The sequence below is a fragment of the Lampris incognitus genome, chromosome 19 (assembly GCF_029633865.1).
Source record: "Lampris incognitus isolate fLamInc1 chromosome 19, fLamInc1.hap2, whole genome shotgun sequence".
Classification (NCBI taxonomy): domain Eukaryota; kingdom Metazoa; phylum Chordata; class Actinopteri; order Lampriformes; family Lampridae; genus Lampris; species Lampris incognitus.
In genome coordinates, this window is record NC_079229.1 from 23,568,125 (window position 1) to 23,583,876 (window position 15,752).

The window sequence follows — 15,752 nt, forward strand, 5'->3', positions numbered from 1 at the left end:
TGCCCCCCCCCATCCCCCATGGAAACCTCAAGGGGTTTTGGGTCGTATTTACATTGGAAAGTATAGATACATCCAGTAAGAACAGATGACAGCCTGGAGTCCCCAGACCGCCTCGTGTAAACATGGGATGTCTTAAAAAGGCGCTGGCTGGTCAAAAAGGGAGGCCACGGTGAGAGGAAATGGCTTCCATATGTCAGGGGGGCTCGGTTATGCCCCCGTTCACAGGATATCTTCTTAGAGGGCTAACAGGAATTATAAAGCTGAGGGGGGGGGGTTGAGAAGTGGAGCTGGGTTTTTGATTTTTTTCCTGTATTTTGCTGTTCTGCATACCGTGACCCTGCTAAGGCACAGCGGCCTGCAAACCCTGGGGTGCAACTTGATGTAAATCTTAAATCAGGTGTAACTAAGATGCTACCTCGTCGCTGCTGCGTGTGTGCGTGCGCGCGCACACACACACACACACACACACACACACTTACACCTTCACACCCACACACTGAGAGTGAACACTGATATGTACACACACTGCACAATGTCAGATTACTTCCTTTCGTCATGTTGATTAATGCATACTGGCAGATGCCTAAGACGATCAAGGCGCCAGAGAGAGAGAGAGAGAGAGAGCGAGAGAGAGAGAGAGAGAGAGCTTGTGTCTGTTATTCTCTCTCCTCTCTCTCTTGCCTCTTCTTTTTTCTCTTCCTTTCTCACATGTACATAGACACCCACACTCCTCCCTACATCTATCTCTGTCCTGTCCTCCTAAAATCCCCTCACACCTGGCTCCAGCCGCAAGAGACCTCTTTCCCTCTCTCCTCCTTCTCCTGCTCCCCCCTCCCCCGTCTCTAATTCCTCTCCATCCGCCCTTCCCTCCCAGATCATTGTCCATATCTTCACATGAGGTGCCCTCCTCCTGCTCCTCTTTTCCAGACTACTGTTCATCCTCTACCCCCCCCCCGCCATCCACACACACACACACACACACAGCCCTCCTCCTCCTCCTCCTCGGCAGTCCTGCCTCTACCTTACACATATTCTGACTTTTTGCTGTCCTCCCCCCCCACTCTTTCCCCCTGTTTCCTTTACCACATCGCTCTCTGCTCTCCTTTCATCCACTCCATTTTTTCCTCCCCCCCAGCTTTTTTCCAACTCTCCACCAGCCAACACCTTCCTCTTCCTCCTCCTCTTCCCCATATATACCCTCCTCCCCCTCAACAACAGAGTGAGATGTGCCCGTCTCCCACCGTTGTCAACACGTGAGCCCTCTTCCTCTTCTCTTTTGGCATTTTTCCATCATTGGAACGTACCGTGCCGTCAAACCGGGTCGATGGTTCCGAAAGTGTTTTCTCGGGCGGCGACGGTAGATCCGGGTTCAAGTCCCACCAACTAATTTTTGGCCTCAGTCAGGAGATGATACTAAATCTGAGTTACAGGAACATTCGCGTGGAGCTAGCAGCTACTGTCAATCACGATTCGTGGAGTCTCTCCCTCACACGGTGTTGCTCTTATGATTGCTTCTGCAAGTCGACTTCTCAGTTCCGCGCTCCTCTTGTTCCCCCTCTGTGGTAGTTCTCCTCATCTCTGGCGCCCACGTCAGGTTTACCTCTCACGTTCACATAGTAACAGCGAAACATAGTAAAGAACAAGATGACCGACGCTGCTGCTGTTCGTGGTGCAAAAATGTTGCGACGTACCGGCGTAGCCGGCGTTTTTCTAGCGATGCGTGTTCAGACCTGTGTGGTTTTTGAAGTGCGATGGAAACAGGTACGAGAGCTATAATCTCAGAACTTACACAGATCCTGAGAAGGCTCAGATGTGGGAAGCTCAGGTTACCTTTTGCAGTTGAAAAGGCATATTTGTGAAACAATGCATAAACTCCTCTTCCTTGCTCATTCCTTCCCCTCTCTCTCTCTCTCTCTCTCTCTCTCTCTCCTCTCTCTCTCTCTCTCTCTCTCTCTCTCTCTCTCTCTCTCTCTCTCTCTCCTCTCTCTCTCTCATCTCTCTCTCTCTCGCTGTCTGCCTTGTTTTCGTATTCATTATGAGGCCCCTCATCAGCCCACTTCCCCACTTGCCATCCCCGCTCCAGGCCCAGTAGGCCTGTCTGCCAGCAGGGCTCTGTTCTTATGCAGTAAATTAATTGGAAAAACAAGGGGAGCAGAGCCATTTAGACGGGGTCAGTGTGTGGAGTCGCAGCCAACTTGTGACAGGGTTAATCACCGTCACAGCGGCCAGAGCGGGTGTCTGGCTCTCCTCACAAAGGCATGTGGATGTGGAGGACCAGACTGGAAAAACATAATCCATTTTTTCTACCTTTCCTCTCCCCAGGTTCTTATTTCTATGCCCAATAGGTTCCCCATTGTACTTAAATGGTCATTCTGTGGACATGTTTGTCTATTGTCGGGGTCGCTGTGGGCAGGGACTCTTCCGGTCCCTCCGTTGACAGAGAGCTTGCCCTGTTTCTCATAGTGGGAACGCTCGATAAGTGCTCTCTCCATTTACAGTTTTTTACATAACCGAGCTAGTACCAAAGGAAGAAAGTAAAGCGGATAGTGAGTGCTGAGGCTGTTCGTCGGCCTGCACCAGAATACACAAAACTGTTGAGCTCCAAGAATGTGGTCGTCGCCCATGTCCGCACTGACCAGCTGTTGTGCTACAACCTTAAATGGGGCAGCGGTGTGCGTTATACAAGTCGGTCACAAATTCTCGATTTTAGAGCAAATAACTGGTCTTAAGTTTCACACTTGGCATATGGAGAGGCCGGTAGCCCTTCACAGTAAGGCATACGTTATAAAGGTTTTATATAAGTGATTACTAATTACTTTATTGATGTCGATAATTCATTTATTGGTGCGTTACAAATCAGTAGTCAAATGTTATAATGCAAAGACTTTGGGGTTGCCAGGTTGGAGAGTCTCCATAGACATTCCCTGTTGAACCCTGTGGTTGGATCAAGATGGTCATATTGTTGGACATCTCGTGGCGTAGCGGTCTGTTACATTGCCTACCAACACAGGGATTGGTGGTTCGAGGTCCCATGTTACCCCCGACTTGGTCGGGCGTCCCTACAGACACAATTGGCCATGTATGCGGGTGGGAAGCCGGATGTGGGCATGTGTGCTGGTTGCTGTGCTAGTGCTTCCTCTGGTTGGTTGGGGCACTAGTTTAGGGGAGAGGGGGAACTGGGGGGAATAGCGTGATCCTCCCATGCGCTACGTCCCCCTGGCGAACCTCATTGTCCGGTGAAAAGAAGTGGCTGGCAACTCCACATGTATCGGAGGAGGCATGTGGTAGTCTGCAGCCCTCCTCGGATTGGGGGGGGGAGCAGCAACCAGGATGGCTTGGAAGAGTGGAGTAATTGGCCAAGTACAATTTGGGAGAAAAAGGAAAAAAAAAAGATGGTCATATTGTTGTATGTAACCCTAAACCTAACTACTTCCTAAACCTAACCTTAAACCTGACCGCTGTACATGTAGCTGCTATTGCTACTGTGTGCAGATCGACTTTTTGCATACGCATTGCATGACCTTTCTCAAGCAATGGCCGTGAATCGGCTGTCCTCATAGGTCATATGGTTTCCAACAGGATGTCTTGGGAGACTTTCTCATGTTTATACAGGCTCACAACCTGGCAACCCAGAACCTCTTTATATAACCACTTTTCTGACCACTTATAAACACTAGAAAAAGTATGCCTCGTTGTAAAGTGGTACCGGAAGGTTGCTACGGTCAGTGGATAATTTGTTATGCAGCATTTGTGAACTCTGCTGCCGTTGCCGTCCTTGTTTACTGGTGCAAAACTTGCAGGCCTCTTATCTGTTCTTTCTCTTTCTGCCTTTCTCTTTCTGCCATCAGGAGAAAGATCGAGATTTTTTTTGTTTGTTGTTGTGGTTTTTCTCAGGTATGTTGTGGTCTGTTTGGTTGTGTATGGTGTCAGACATGTGACAACAAACTGAACATTACACTGCAGCTGTGCTGATCTGTGTAAATGAGGCGTATAATGGTGGTATGTGGGCACATGACCTGCTTATTACACAACACCCCCCCCCATGCACGTACGCATTCAAGCACACACACACACACACAAGACACACACACACAGGTATGCATACCTGTCTTGAGCTCAGCTGGAGGGTAGACTCAGCAGAGTCGCCCATCACCACGGCCTATCTTCCTTGGAGGAAGTACAATATCCCTTGTGATCCATTAGACACCTGATGTGCAGAGGCTCACAAAGAAAACAGTGGGGGAATCCAGATTGTATCTCAGTGTCAACTCAAGTCCCAGACCCGTTCCCATGCACTGGGCTTCAACAACAAAGATTTTCCTGAGATCCCGGCCTGTCGTCTGGCCAAGTAAGACTTCCTTTCTGCGGAGTAGGAGAGCCGCCATCATCCCTTCCTTACACACCTGCCTCAGCATAACAAAGACATGTTGTCACAGCTTGAACATAACACAGTGAAAGCTTCGAAAATCCCCCTCCCCATAGCCCCTTTGGGCTAATTACAGAAAGGTTGTTAAAATCAGCTTAAGTATTTGTGTCTGTGTGTGGGGAGAGCCTGCCTTTGTCCCCACACGTCTGTATCTCTGTATGTACATGTGTGTTATTTCTACTCCTCTGTGCTCATTACTTGTTATGGCCTGAGCTCTTTCATTAGGAGGCCTGTGAAGTGAAGGGACAGAGAGGCCGGTTTGGTACCAGGGGACGGGGCGGAGGTCGTAATTGGGCGGTTCTGCTCCCCCTGGCCTTGTTCAAGGTCACTGCGAGACAAACTCTGGATCACGTCTCTCTCTCTCTCACTCTCTGTCTGTGTCTCTCACCCTCTTTTCTCACCATGTCTATCCCTCTCGCTACCCCACCTCCCTCCTGTCCAGCCCTTTCCCTTCAAACACCCACTTTCTCTCTCTCTCACTGTCTGACTAACACACACACACACACACACACACACACACACACACACACACACACACACACACACACACACACACACACACACACACACACACACACACACACACACACACACACACACACACACAGAGTCTCTCTCCCCCTACCTCACTCTGTCCCCCCCCCTCTCCTGGGGTCTTTTGTCACAGCAGACTAGTCCGTTGAGGAGCCACAGAGGAGTGCAGGGGCTAATTCACTCTAATCTCTCAGCCTGTTAATGTCTGGCTGATATGTGGATTTCTCCACATCCTCAGGGGAAGGCCTTTGTGGCTAAGGCCATCATTATAAAGTTTCCTAGCCCCCTTAGCCAATTATACAAAGAGAGACAAATTAGTTAATCTCGAACTTGGCTCCTAAGAAATGCTCTTGATCGCGCTAAACTTTCTTTGATAGACAAGTCGGCTCGCAAGATTTCTCGATAAAGACCATGCCCCGGATAGCAGCCGTATGTTCTGTTTTCAGAAAGATGACTACTTACCGCGCCCGTTCTTATGTGTGAGGCACCAGTGAATTTTTACACACCGTTGTCAGTCGTGATAGCATACGTTACCACGGGCTCGGAGCGGAGTTTGAAGCCATGCTGGCAAAGCAGTTTAGCCTCGCCTGTCTGTTTTCGGTAGCAGCGAGTGTGGCCTGTCGTCTCCCTCTGATTAAGACACTGGTGAAAGCTGGCTTTGATCAGAGGAAATGTCTGCGTAGGGAGCCGTTGGAATGCAGCGGTCTCCTCTCTGCCTTGCAGATGGAGGGAGAGGGATGGTGTAGCGGTCCAGTCGTCTGGCCTTGCCAATACCGGTCCACTTAGTTTGTGGTAAGAGTCAAGGTCTAGAGGTTCAGACACAAGTTGGGCAGTGTGCAGCGTTTCTGGGTAGAGCTGAAAGTCAGACGCGGAGAAAGACTCGGGGACACAAGGTAAAGTTCAAAAAGGCAAAATCTTCACTGCAGAGCCAGGCAGTCATACACAGGTAATCGGTCTGAACCAAACAAGCAAAACCAGGCAGGAAGTGGCCTAAAAAGTCCGAAAGCCACAGGACAAGCCAAGTCAAAAACCACGGAGACAAACATTAGGACTAAATGCTGGGAAGTGATGAACTCACTCAGGAAGGTGACCAAAGAAAATCTGGCAGGGGCACAGGGAAACCAGGGGAGTATATACGCTAGGGAGCTAATGGGAAGGTGGGGAAAAGGTGGGGTATATACGGGTTGGATGATGGCAAAACCAGGGGCAGGAACTGAAAGGAAAAGACATGTGGGTACTTCAAAATAAAACAGGAAACACAACAGGCGGTGATTAACGGGACGTTACACGGTGAAATGCGCCTGATGTGCCTTCCCGTTAACCGTTGGGCGGCACAGTGGCCCGGTGATTAGCACTGTCACCTCGCAGCAAGAAGGGCCTGGGTTCGAACCCTGGGGTTGTCCAGCCTTGGAGGGTCAGAGTGTGTGAACATGCAAACTCTGTGTGGAATTTGCGTGTTCTCCCCATGTCTGCGGTGGGTTTTCTCCGGGTGCTCCGGTTTCCCCCACCATCAAAAGAAACACGCATGTTAGGGTTAATACTCCTGTCTGTGCCCCTGAGCAAGGCATTGGGAAAAGAACTGGAGCTGGTCCCCGGGCGCAGCATGAAGGCGGCAGCCCACTGCTCCTAGCTGCACCAGATCACAGCTAGGATGGGTTCATTTGCAGTAACTGAATTTCCCCAAGGGGGCTAATAAAGGAAACTTCAATCTTAAATCAGGTCACTGGAACTTAATCAAGGGTCTCGGGAGAGAGGGTGTCAACCATTGTTGTTTACTGTGTGTACCTGTTTTTCATTGTGTGAATGTAAAGCCCTCTGAGACTGAAACTGGGATTACAGGGTTTAGACATTTACACTTGTGTTGACTTGGCTTGACTAAACTTGTGTTGCATACAAAATATCAACGATAGCACTGCATTGTGAATGTGAGTGAATTTGAAAAGCAGGAAATAACATAAAGAGTCACCACTGTAGCTACAGAGACTTGAGATTATGTTTAAAGTTCTCTCTCTTTTTAAAAAAAAAATTCTCTCCTATGTGTCTCTGCAGGCCTCCTGCGCTGGCGGGCAGTCCAGCCTTCTCTGATATCTCCCTCATCCGGATCTCGCCCCAGCGGAACCCCTCTGTGGGGGCAGAGTCGCCCTTTCACCCCCCGCATCCCTACATCAACCCGTACATGGACTACATCCGCTCGCTACACAGCAGTCCCTCCATCTCTGTTCTGTCGGCCGCCCGCGGACTCAGCCCTGCAGATGGTAAGCGAAGGAAAACACACACCGACGCACAAAGTGTGTCTCAATACCTTTAAAACACAACACAAGAATGCACACACACACACACACACACACAAAAAAGAAGCTCACAGATGGCAAGGTCATGCACTCATCATCGACATACATGATGACACCAAGATGGTCAAGTGCATGTACGCACGCTCACACATGTATGCACAACCACACACACACACACATTTGCATTTAGCACAAACACACTCAGAACAGACACGCAGTTACAAATACACAAGTATAGAAAAACAAATGTGTGAGTGTAAACATGCACATTTGCTGTGCGAGAAGCCTCATTGTCTACATTCATTCCCTAGCCCCTAATCAGATCTACATGCCATGCCTTAGCCTCGGCACTAATCCTAATTCTAACTTTAATCCTAAACCCAAATAGCCCTTAAATTAGCCCCTTAATGGAGTGAGGACAGACCAAAATGTCTCGCTTTGCAAAAATGTCCTCACTAAAAACTCGTATTGGTCCTCACAAATATAGCTGAACAAGAACACACACACACACACACACATATCTAAAGATTGTTGTGTTGTTATTCTATGATAAGTACACTGTGAAAGCCACGAAACCGAAGTCAAATTCCATGTGTGTGCAAACTTACATGGCCAATAAATCAGATTCTGACACACATACACACAAACGCACACACACACATATACTAAGCATCAACACGTACATACAGAGTATATACACACTCAGCCAGGAGTGGCTCACAACTTCTGCAAAGCCCAAGCAGGGAATTAGTCCTGAGCAAACCTTTGAAAATAATAGCTGTTGTTTATTGGTGAGGAGTTGATAGTCTAAACTATCGAGAGTGCTCTGCTGGCCCTCTAAATCAGTTAATTCCTGCTCCAGGTCAGAGAAGGTCAGGGGAGAGGTGAACTGATCCATCTATATTAAGTCCCCAGCAGTTTGCGAGACGCTGTCAGAGTCGGTAGCAGATACTGGACAGCAGCGTTACAAGTGGGACTTGATATGGGAGGGCATGTGGGGTTGGGGTCCGGTGGGGATGTGGGGGGTGAGGTTGGAAAGGAGGTTAATCCCTTTGATCTGTGAATCATGTCGAGGACCTCTGGAGGATGCGTCGATGAACGGTGTGGCGGTGTAAATTTCCACCGCGCCAACCGAGGGAGGGCCGCCTTCAAGTTCACGGCTGGGGGGAGGAAGGGGGAGGGGGGAGTCGTGACGGGGGAGCGGAGGTGGAGAGGGGAAGGGGCGGCAGGGGGAGGGGGGGTCCATCTACTGGGAGCATTTGTTTCCCGAGATGGATGAATGTGGAACCAGAGGAAGGGGGGGGGGGCATAGCTCTTAGATGAAGCCCAATTTGAAAGTGAGAGTACATATACTGAAGCTCGCCGGGCAGAATCAAACACTGCACCTTTATGACCAGCGCGGATAAAAGACAGAAGACCGTTGTTGTCATTATTTATTATGCTATAGTGTGTTTAGACTGATGCTAAACTAGGTGATCCCGCCCACCACATACAGTATACAGTGTGTGATAGGTTCTGCAGGCACCGCAACGAACCGAATTAATGCCGCGTGCACAGTATAGCAGAGATGAAACTGCTCCTCGTTATCTCGCCATCAGAGTACGTTGATGAAAGAGCTTCGTTTTTTTTCTGCCCTGCCAAGTCCATGTACTCCTTTTGAAGCCCTGAAATGGCCGCATGACATCCTGTTACATTTCTCGTGCCTTTTGACCAGTTACGGCCTTCCGAGTGCTTCAGCAGATGCAGCCCCGCTCTTGTTCCCTGCATTGTGTTGAAGTGTAGCTCTGAAGAGGCAGAAAGCAGGGCTGTTTCCTCTATATGGGAACACTTGACCTCTTGTCATGCCAGTCTGTGAAAAACTACATCCAAGTGTGGACCAAGAGTCTCTGGTACCAGACCCACTCAACCTCTCTGCTGCTCCCCTGCTCTGCACTTCACCGTTGCATTTGGGAGGCAGGACGCGTGCGCTTTGAACCGAAAGTCTCTTCCCTCCATTTGTTTCCATTACCACAGCGTCATGTGCGTCAGTCTCAGTGTGCTCTAAATCACAGTAGCTCTTCTCTAACCTACCACACGATCCCTGTACAATTCAAAATGCTGTGAATAGTAAAAGAGGCATCTAATTACTCCTTTAATCAATCCGATGATTAATTAACCCATCAGCTTTTGTGTTGTTAGTATATCAGTACGCTTGCAGGGGGGGCTGCTTCTTCAATATGCAAAGATTTTTTTTTTCCTAGCCGAAAAGTACATCTGGATAATGATGAATTAATTAACAGAATGCGGAGACAGAGATTTTAAGTGGGTGGGATTTAGTGCCATCTTCTTGCTGCCACACATTTGCTCAAAGCTTCCTTTTTTCCCTTTCCCTCCCTCACAGTCTCTCTCTCTCTCTCTCTCTCTCTCTCTCTCTCTCTCTCTCTCTCTCTCTCTCTCTCTCTCTCTCTCTCGCCCTCTCCCTCTCTGCGAGTTGTGGTTAGAGGTAATGCAGGCTTGCCCCTCATCCCATTGTTGTGCTGAAGGAGCCCCCAGTGGCTCACCAAGTCCTCAGGCCCGTCTCTGCCATCTCCACGTCAAACGCCATGCTAACAGCACCCCCCCACACACACAACCCACCCGCCCCATTGCCCTCAGGATCGCACTCCGGTGCCAGCATTTCTGATTTAGAAAATTCTGCAAAAACCCTTTTTTGAGCATGGATAGAGAATGGGACACATTATGGGAGAATGCAAGAGCAAAGCTAAAGCGGAACAGCGGAGACAATTAAGAAACTCCCCTCCTTCCACTTAAGACATAATACCCAGATCGAATTAATTAAGAATTCCTTCTTACATTCATTCAGCCAATCAGGGACGCCTATTGCAGGCATACAGGCCGTCCTTAGGAGGGGGCTCTATTCATCCAGCATTACTTTATTTATTTTCTGTGTTTCTCCTCGATCGGGGGGGGGGGGAATGAAGACAGGAATTAGCTGCAGCACTTTGTGGGTCTGAACCGATTCCATATTTGCATCCAAAGCCACAGTGTTAGTCTTTTCCCTATCCCTTTCTTAGGATATTTGCATAAGGAAGCCCACCACCAGATGTTTATTTTTAGGCGACTGTTCGAGGACTTACTGCACTCCATAACTAAGGGAGTGACTTGGAAAAGGGGAGATAATTTCTGAAAGAGTGAAAGAGAGAGAGAAAAAAGTGAGTGGAATAGAGGGAGAAAACGAGAGAGCAGAAGAAGCTAAGTGGAGGCCGAGTCGTTCAAATGCATGTAGATTCATCTTGGCAGATTTAGGCCTTTTGTTTTCCAGCAGTGTGGAGCAAGAAGGAGGAGCAGGAGTGGAGGAGCAGGTTTGCATCCCTGCATGCCGAGGCCCTGAAACGTACAACACACAAGTATCATCCCCGGCTGAAGACAGCTAAGCTGTCATGTTCACGCGACACACATGCGCACAACCCCACGCAGTGTCCACACGATCACGGGACAAGGGGTGAAAATTTAAAAAAAGACCATTCAAGAGTCATATCTTCAGACAACGAGTTGTGTTATGCTCGGCGTGAGTACATCAGTCAAGCGCTAATACGCACTCGCCGTAATCTCTGAGCGTGCCACTGGTAATCCCACGCGGGGCTCTCGACTTCAGGTGATGCTCCCCTTGCAGCTGTTCTGCTTAACTTGATCGTGTTGCTAATGTGCTCATTACTGTGCCGCTGAGCTGATTATCTACCTAACGTAAATGAAAGCTGGCTTGTAATGCAGTGCAGGTGCATTTCCTGTCATGTCCCTCTCATCGCCTTATTCTTTACCCCCCCCCCCCCCCCGCTCTGTCTACTCTCGATCTATTTCCTTGTGTGCCACTCTCTCCTCGCTCTTCCTCCCCCTCCTCTTCAACCCTTACCCCGTGTCCTCCTTGCCTGCCGTACCGCCATCCCCCAAGCCCCCCACACAGGTCTGACCACGGCGGAGTACTACCACCAGATGGCCCTGCTGGCGGGCCACCGGAGCCCCTACGCCACTGACCTGCTCCCCTCGGTGGCCTCTACAGCGGGGGCTGGCAGCAGCGCCCTGCACATGGAGTACCTGCAGGCCATGGAAAGTAAGTGCGGTAATTTTATAGAGACCACGGTTTCACTGGCCTGCCGTGGCTGAAATATAAACACACAGATGACACAATGGTCTCAGTGATGAAGAGCTAATCCAGGATGACGGGGACTAAATAAATTAGCGGTCCTGTACAAAAAAAAATTGGCGATTTACTTGTTGGTTTCATAATGATTTTGGGCCTTTTCCGCATTATGGGGAAATTCAAATTCATGAATCAGTTCTTCTCAGTTGGAGCTCGTAAGACATAGATAATCAGACCAATACTGTCAGTCTGCTTTTGTGTGTGTGTGTGTGTGTGTGTGTGTGTGTGTGTGTGTGTGTGTGTGTGTGTGTGTGTGTGTGTGTGTGTGTGTGTGTTTTTAAAATACACATACGCAGAATTTTAAAGATGGTGGGAATCAAACATCTTATCCTAAGGCTTAATGGCACTAAGGCACACTCGTGGTATACCCAGCACATACTATACGTATATAGATCAGACTGACAGTTCAACAACACTAAAGTAAGAAGCTGCAACTCTACGCTGACATGATTTAAATGAGCTATTGTCTTAATGTGGTGGGCTCAGGACTGCGTGCAGAGGACTTATGCTAATGAGTTATTTTAAAGTGTAAATAGGGAATTAAACGTACACTGAATCTTAGGAAGGTCAGACAGCCTCACCCTGCTGCCTTTGATGAGAATGTATTTAGTCAGGCAGACGCCGCTTTCATGGAAATCCGGGGTGAAGTTCCCCCTATTCCTCGGCACAAACTAATTAAAACTAGCCAAACTTGTGCGGGTATCAGAAAATTAATTGCTATTAAGTGGGAATTGGAATGTCCCACCATTCATCACCGGAGAAATCCTTTCTTCTGTGTCACCGTTTAAGATTAATAAGAGTGAAACAAAACAATTAGGGCCAAATTTCAAGTGGCGATGCCGTCTCCTCACTTAAAAAAATTTAAAAAATAAATAAATCGTCTGTGATCATCACTGGTAATCACTCATCGCGGTTTCCTGACGTCTGTTCCGTGTCTCAAAAAAATTAGCATTTGAAAGCTTTCTTGAATTTCGCCCCCCCCCCCAAAAAAAGAAAAACAAGTGCAGAACGTATCAATAGGCTTTGGGTGATAATGTAGGCGACCATGTTGTAGTGACTGTTTTAGTCCCCCTCACATCAGTGTAATTAACTTCAGAGAGCGCCCGGTTAATGGAACAATAGGCCTGTCCTGCCGGTTTGTTCTCTAATGGGCTATTGTCTGCTTCCTTACCGCCTAATTACTGCTAGCGCTCACAGATCCCCATTCTAACATCTGTATTTGGGGTCTTCATTAGCTCATTTTCTTGCAAATTTTCTCCACTGATATGATGGTGTTCGCCGGTATTCTCCTCACTAATGGGTTCAGTCTTAATGGTGCTTTAGCTTTGTTTTTCAGCGTTGAAACTTAACATAAGGCATCCTGGTTAATGTGTTTTTCTGACTAAAACCCACTAGTCTAATTGTAGTTCGTTTGACGCTGTTTCCTTCGGTTTGAAAAACGTAGCTTTGTAACTAAAAAAAGAAGAAAAAAACACCCATTAAAACAAAGCGACAATCTTTAACGTTGACTATACTTGCACCAGTCACCACATACTCATCATCAGATATATTACATCATCACACAAGTCACGCATTTCTGTTTAGACCTCACATTTCAACTTTTCTTTCAAGCAGGGAGAATCTGTACTCTCAGGTGCCGACACCACTGGCCGCTACTCCAGCAGTGCCGCAGAAAAGTCCTTCTCGGGTGGGCCCCCCTCCCTCTCGGGTGGCCCCCCCAGGTGTGTCAGCGAGGGTTCAACTCTGGGTTTAGAGCCAGCTTTTATTTCAAATGCCGTCAGTCCAGCCTGCCTGAACCCTCCCTGGCCACGTGAATTAATGACGCGCCGCCTAACCAGCCATCCCATCCATAAATCAAGATGAAATTAGAGGGACAGTCCTGCTACGGGGCTAAGACGCTCCTCTCTCTTTCTCCCCGGTTGGCCGATTTATCATTTGGGCTGCACATTAATAAACACCACTCCCAGGAGGCTTTGCAGTGGTGGGACTCTGCCACCCCTCCCCCAATATACCCCCCCCCCACACACACACACCCTGCTAATTCACCACAAGCAAAGAGTGTGCCTCACACTTGGGCAAATTCAGCTTGTTTAGTCAGAGAAAGGTTTTTTTTTATTCCTCACAGCGAGTGTTAAAGGTCACCAACAAGGTAGGGTTTGGGGGTGCATGCTTCTGAATGCAGTCTATTTCAGGAGGGTATGATTTCATTCGCAGGAGGATGGGGTTCTGAACGAGGGTGCAGACGTTTCGAGGAAAGTCACATGACTGGCTATTGTTTTAGATTGCATGCATGCTGCTCACAGATTTTTTTGTTGTTATTTTTTTTCTTTCATGTGCGATTGTATGCCCCCTTGTGCACACTGGCTATACGTATGTGTGTATTGTATGCATGCCCAGACCAACCCCCCCTTGCCACCGCCATCAAAAAGACATCAAAGCGTGAGGCAGAGCGTCTATACAGGGCCTGAGCAGTGTAACAATGTAAAGGGGCTGTTTCTACAGCTTTGTACTGTAGTGAAACACAGGCCTGCGTATGCCAGAACACCACCGCCACCGCCACAACCACAACCACAACCACAACCAGAGCAGAGGCATATGCACACGCACACGCACACAAACATACGCACACTGATTACCATGTGAATGGAGCCTTCTGAAATCGCTGGAAGTGTCAAATGAGAGATAGAGCATTTACGTTTGGGAGATGGATGGGTTGTGGGGGCCGGGAATATGCGATGTGGGGAGGAAGGGGTGGGGTTGGGTTGGGTGGGGTGGGGGGGGGTTATTGGGGCTGCGCAAGCTGGTTTTGTTTGCTTCCTTTATGAAATAACTGAAAATGTTTTTATTTCCCCGAGTCTTGAGTCACAAAGTCATTGTGTCAGTTCATGCACAAAGCGCAGCAACCCCTTCAGTGCTTCTCTCCCCTCCCTCCATCTCCCTCTGTTTCTTCCCTGTCTTGTTGGTGACATCTCCGAGTGAAAAGACAACAAAAGTCACGTTTTAATCTCTACCCGTGGCTCATTCATTGCATGCGGAGAGAGAATGGTTTTGCCGTTTCTGCTTTTTACCTTTTCAAACCCCCTTTAGTATTTCCAGTCAACACAGATTGCATTTGAATGAGGAGGCAAATTGGCCTTGATTAAATATTACCATACTCAGCCAGTGCATTTCTCCAACATCGAACGCGTGTTTTCTCTCGGTTGAAATGCAAGCAGTGAATCAACTGACAGCCGAACACTCATTCAGACGAGACTTTTGTGTGATGAGTGACAAAAATGTCATCTTTTAGGGTTACTTTTTCAGATTAAAGTTGCATGCAAAAAAAACAAAAAAAAACACACTACAAATCAATAAAATGCTCTTTTTAATGCAACATTTTAAAGATTGCATTTTTATTTTCATTGCTTTCAGCTGAAGCTCCTCATTTAGTCGTATGATAAGCAATAACTGAGCAGGTAGGAGGTCCAGTGCAATGCTCAAAGGCACATTATTGGCTCTCGACACACATGGTGGTTTTGTTTGGACCAGCCAGTGATAGGTCATTCTCCTTAACCGGTAGGGTTCCCTGACACTTCTTCACCTGAACCACCTCTCCCTTCATCCTACAGGTTCTCGATTCCCCAGCCCGAGGCTCCCATCGCGGCCCAGTAGAAAGCGCCCTCTGCCCATCTCGCCCCTCTCAGAGCACAGCTTTGACCTGCAGACCATGATCCGCACCTCGCCCAACTCTCTGGTCACCATCCTCAACAACTCCCGCTCCAGTTCCTCCACCAGCGGCTCCTACGGCCACCTCTCCGCTGGTGCCATCAGGTAGTGGCTTGACTGGGCTTGGGTGTGTGAGACTGGACGTGTCTGTGTGAGCATGTATGCGTATGTGCATGTGTGTATGTGTGTGTGTGTGTGTGTGTGTATGTGTATGTATCATCCACGTCAAAGCCCCCTGTGGGTGATGCTCCCCCAGCCAGCGAAGTCATCCTGCATCCCTGGCGGCGAGTGTCAGTCACCCAGCACACCCTGGGGCGAAACATCACATGCATCACACCCTGTTATCAGAGCTGAGCGGCGGAGTGAGAGAAAGGGAGGAGAGCAAGCGCGGCAAAGATCCATTGCCCCACTCGTAGCTATTGATCAGCGATCTGTAAGGAGAGCCTGATCAATCACATTGTGTGCTTGGCCACTGTGTTAGTGACAGGAACCAAATAGCCAGGGCCAACAGACTGATGAGTGATATGACAAGAGGATGGGCCCCCAAATGTGTCTCGGCCCATTGATTTCCACTCGGACGGTAATAAGATCAGCAGACATATGGGTCGCACCGGGAGTC

At 48.6% G+C, this 15,752-nt stretch overlaps 1 protein-coding gene across 1 annotated transcript in view; it reads left to right on the top strand.

Annotated features, from left to right (window-relative positions):
- gli3 (GLI family zinc finger 3) overlaps positions 1-15,752 on the top strand; it is a 41,165-nt gene that overhangs the window by 1,351 nt on the left and 24,062 nt on the right. The window contains exons 2-5 of the mRNA XM_056299216.1: positions 4,219-4,348; positions 6,935-7,215; positions 11,180-11,338; positions 15,037-15,238. Of these exons, the coding sequence (XP_056155191.1) occupies positions 4,219-4,348; positions 6,935-7,215; positions 11,180-11,338; positions 15,037-15,238 (772 nt within the window). The remainder of the gene's footprint in view (positions 1-4,218; positions 4,349-6,934; positions 7,216-11,179; positions 11,339-15,036; positions 15,239-15,752) is intronic.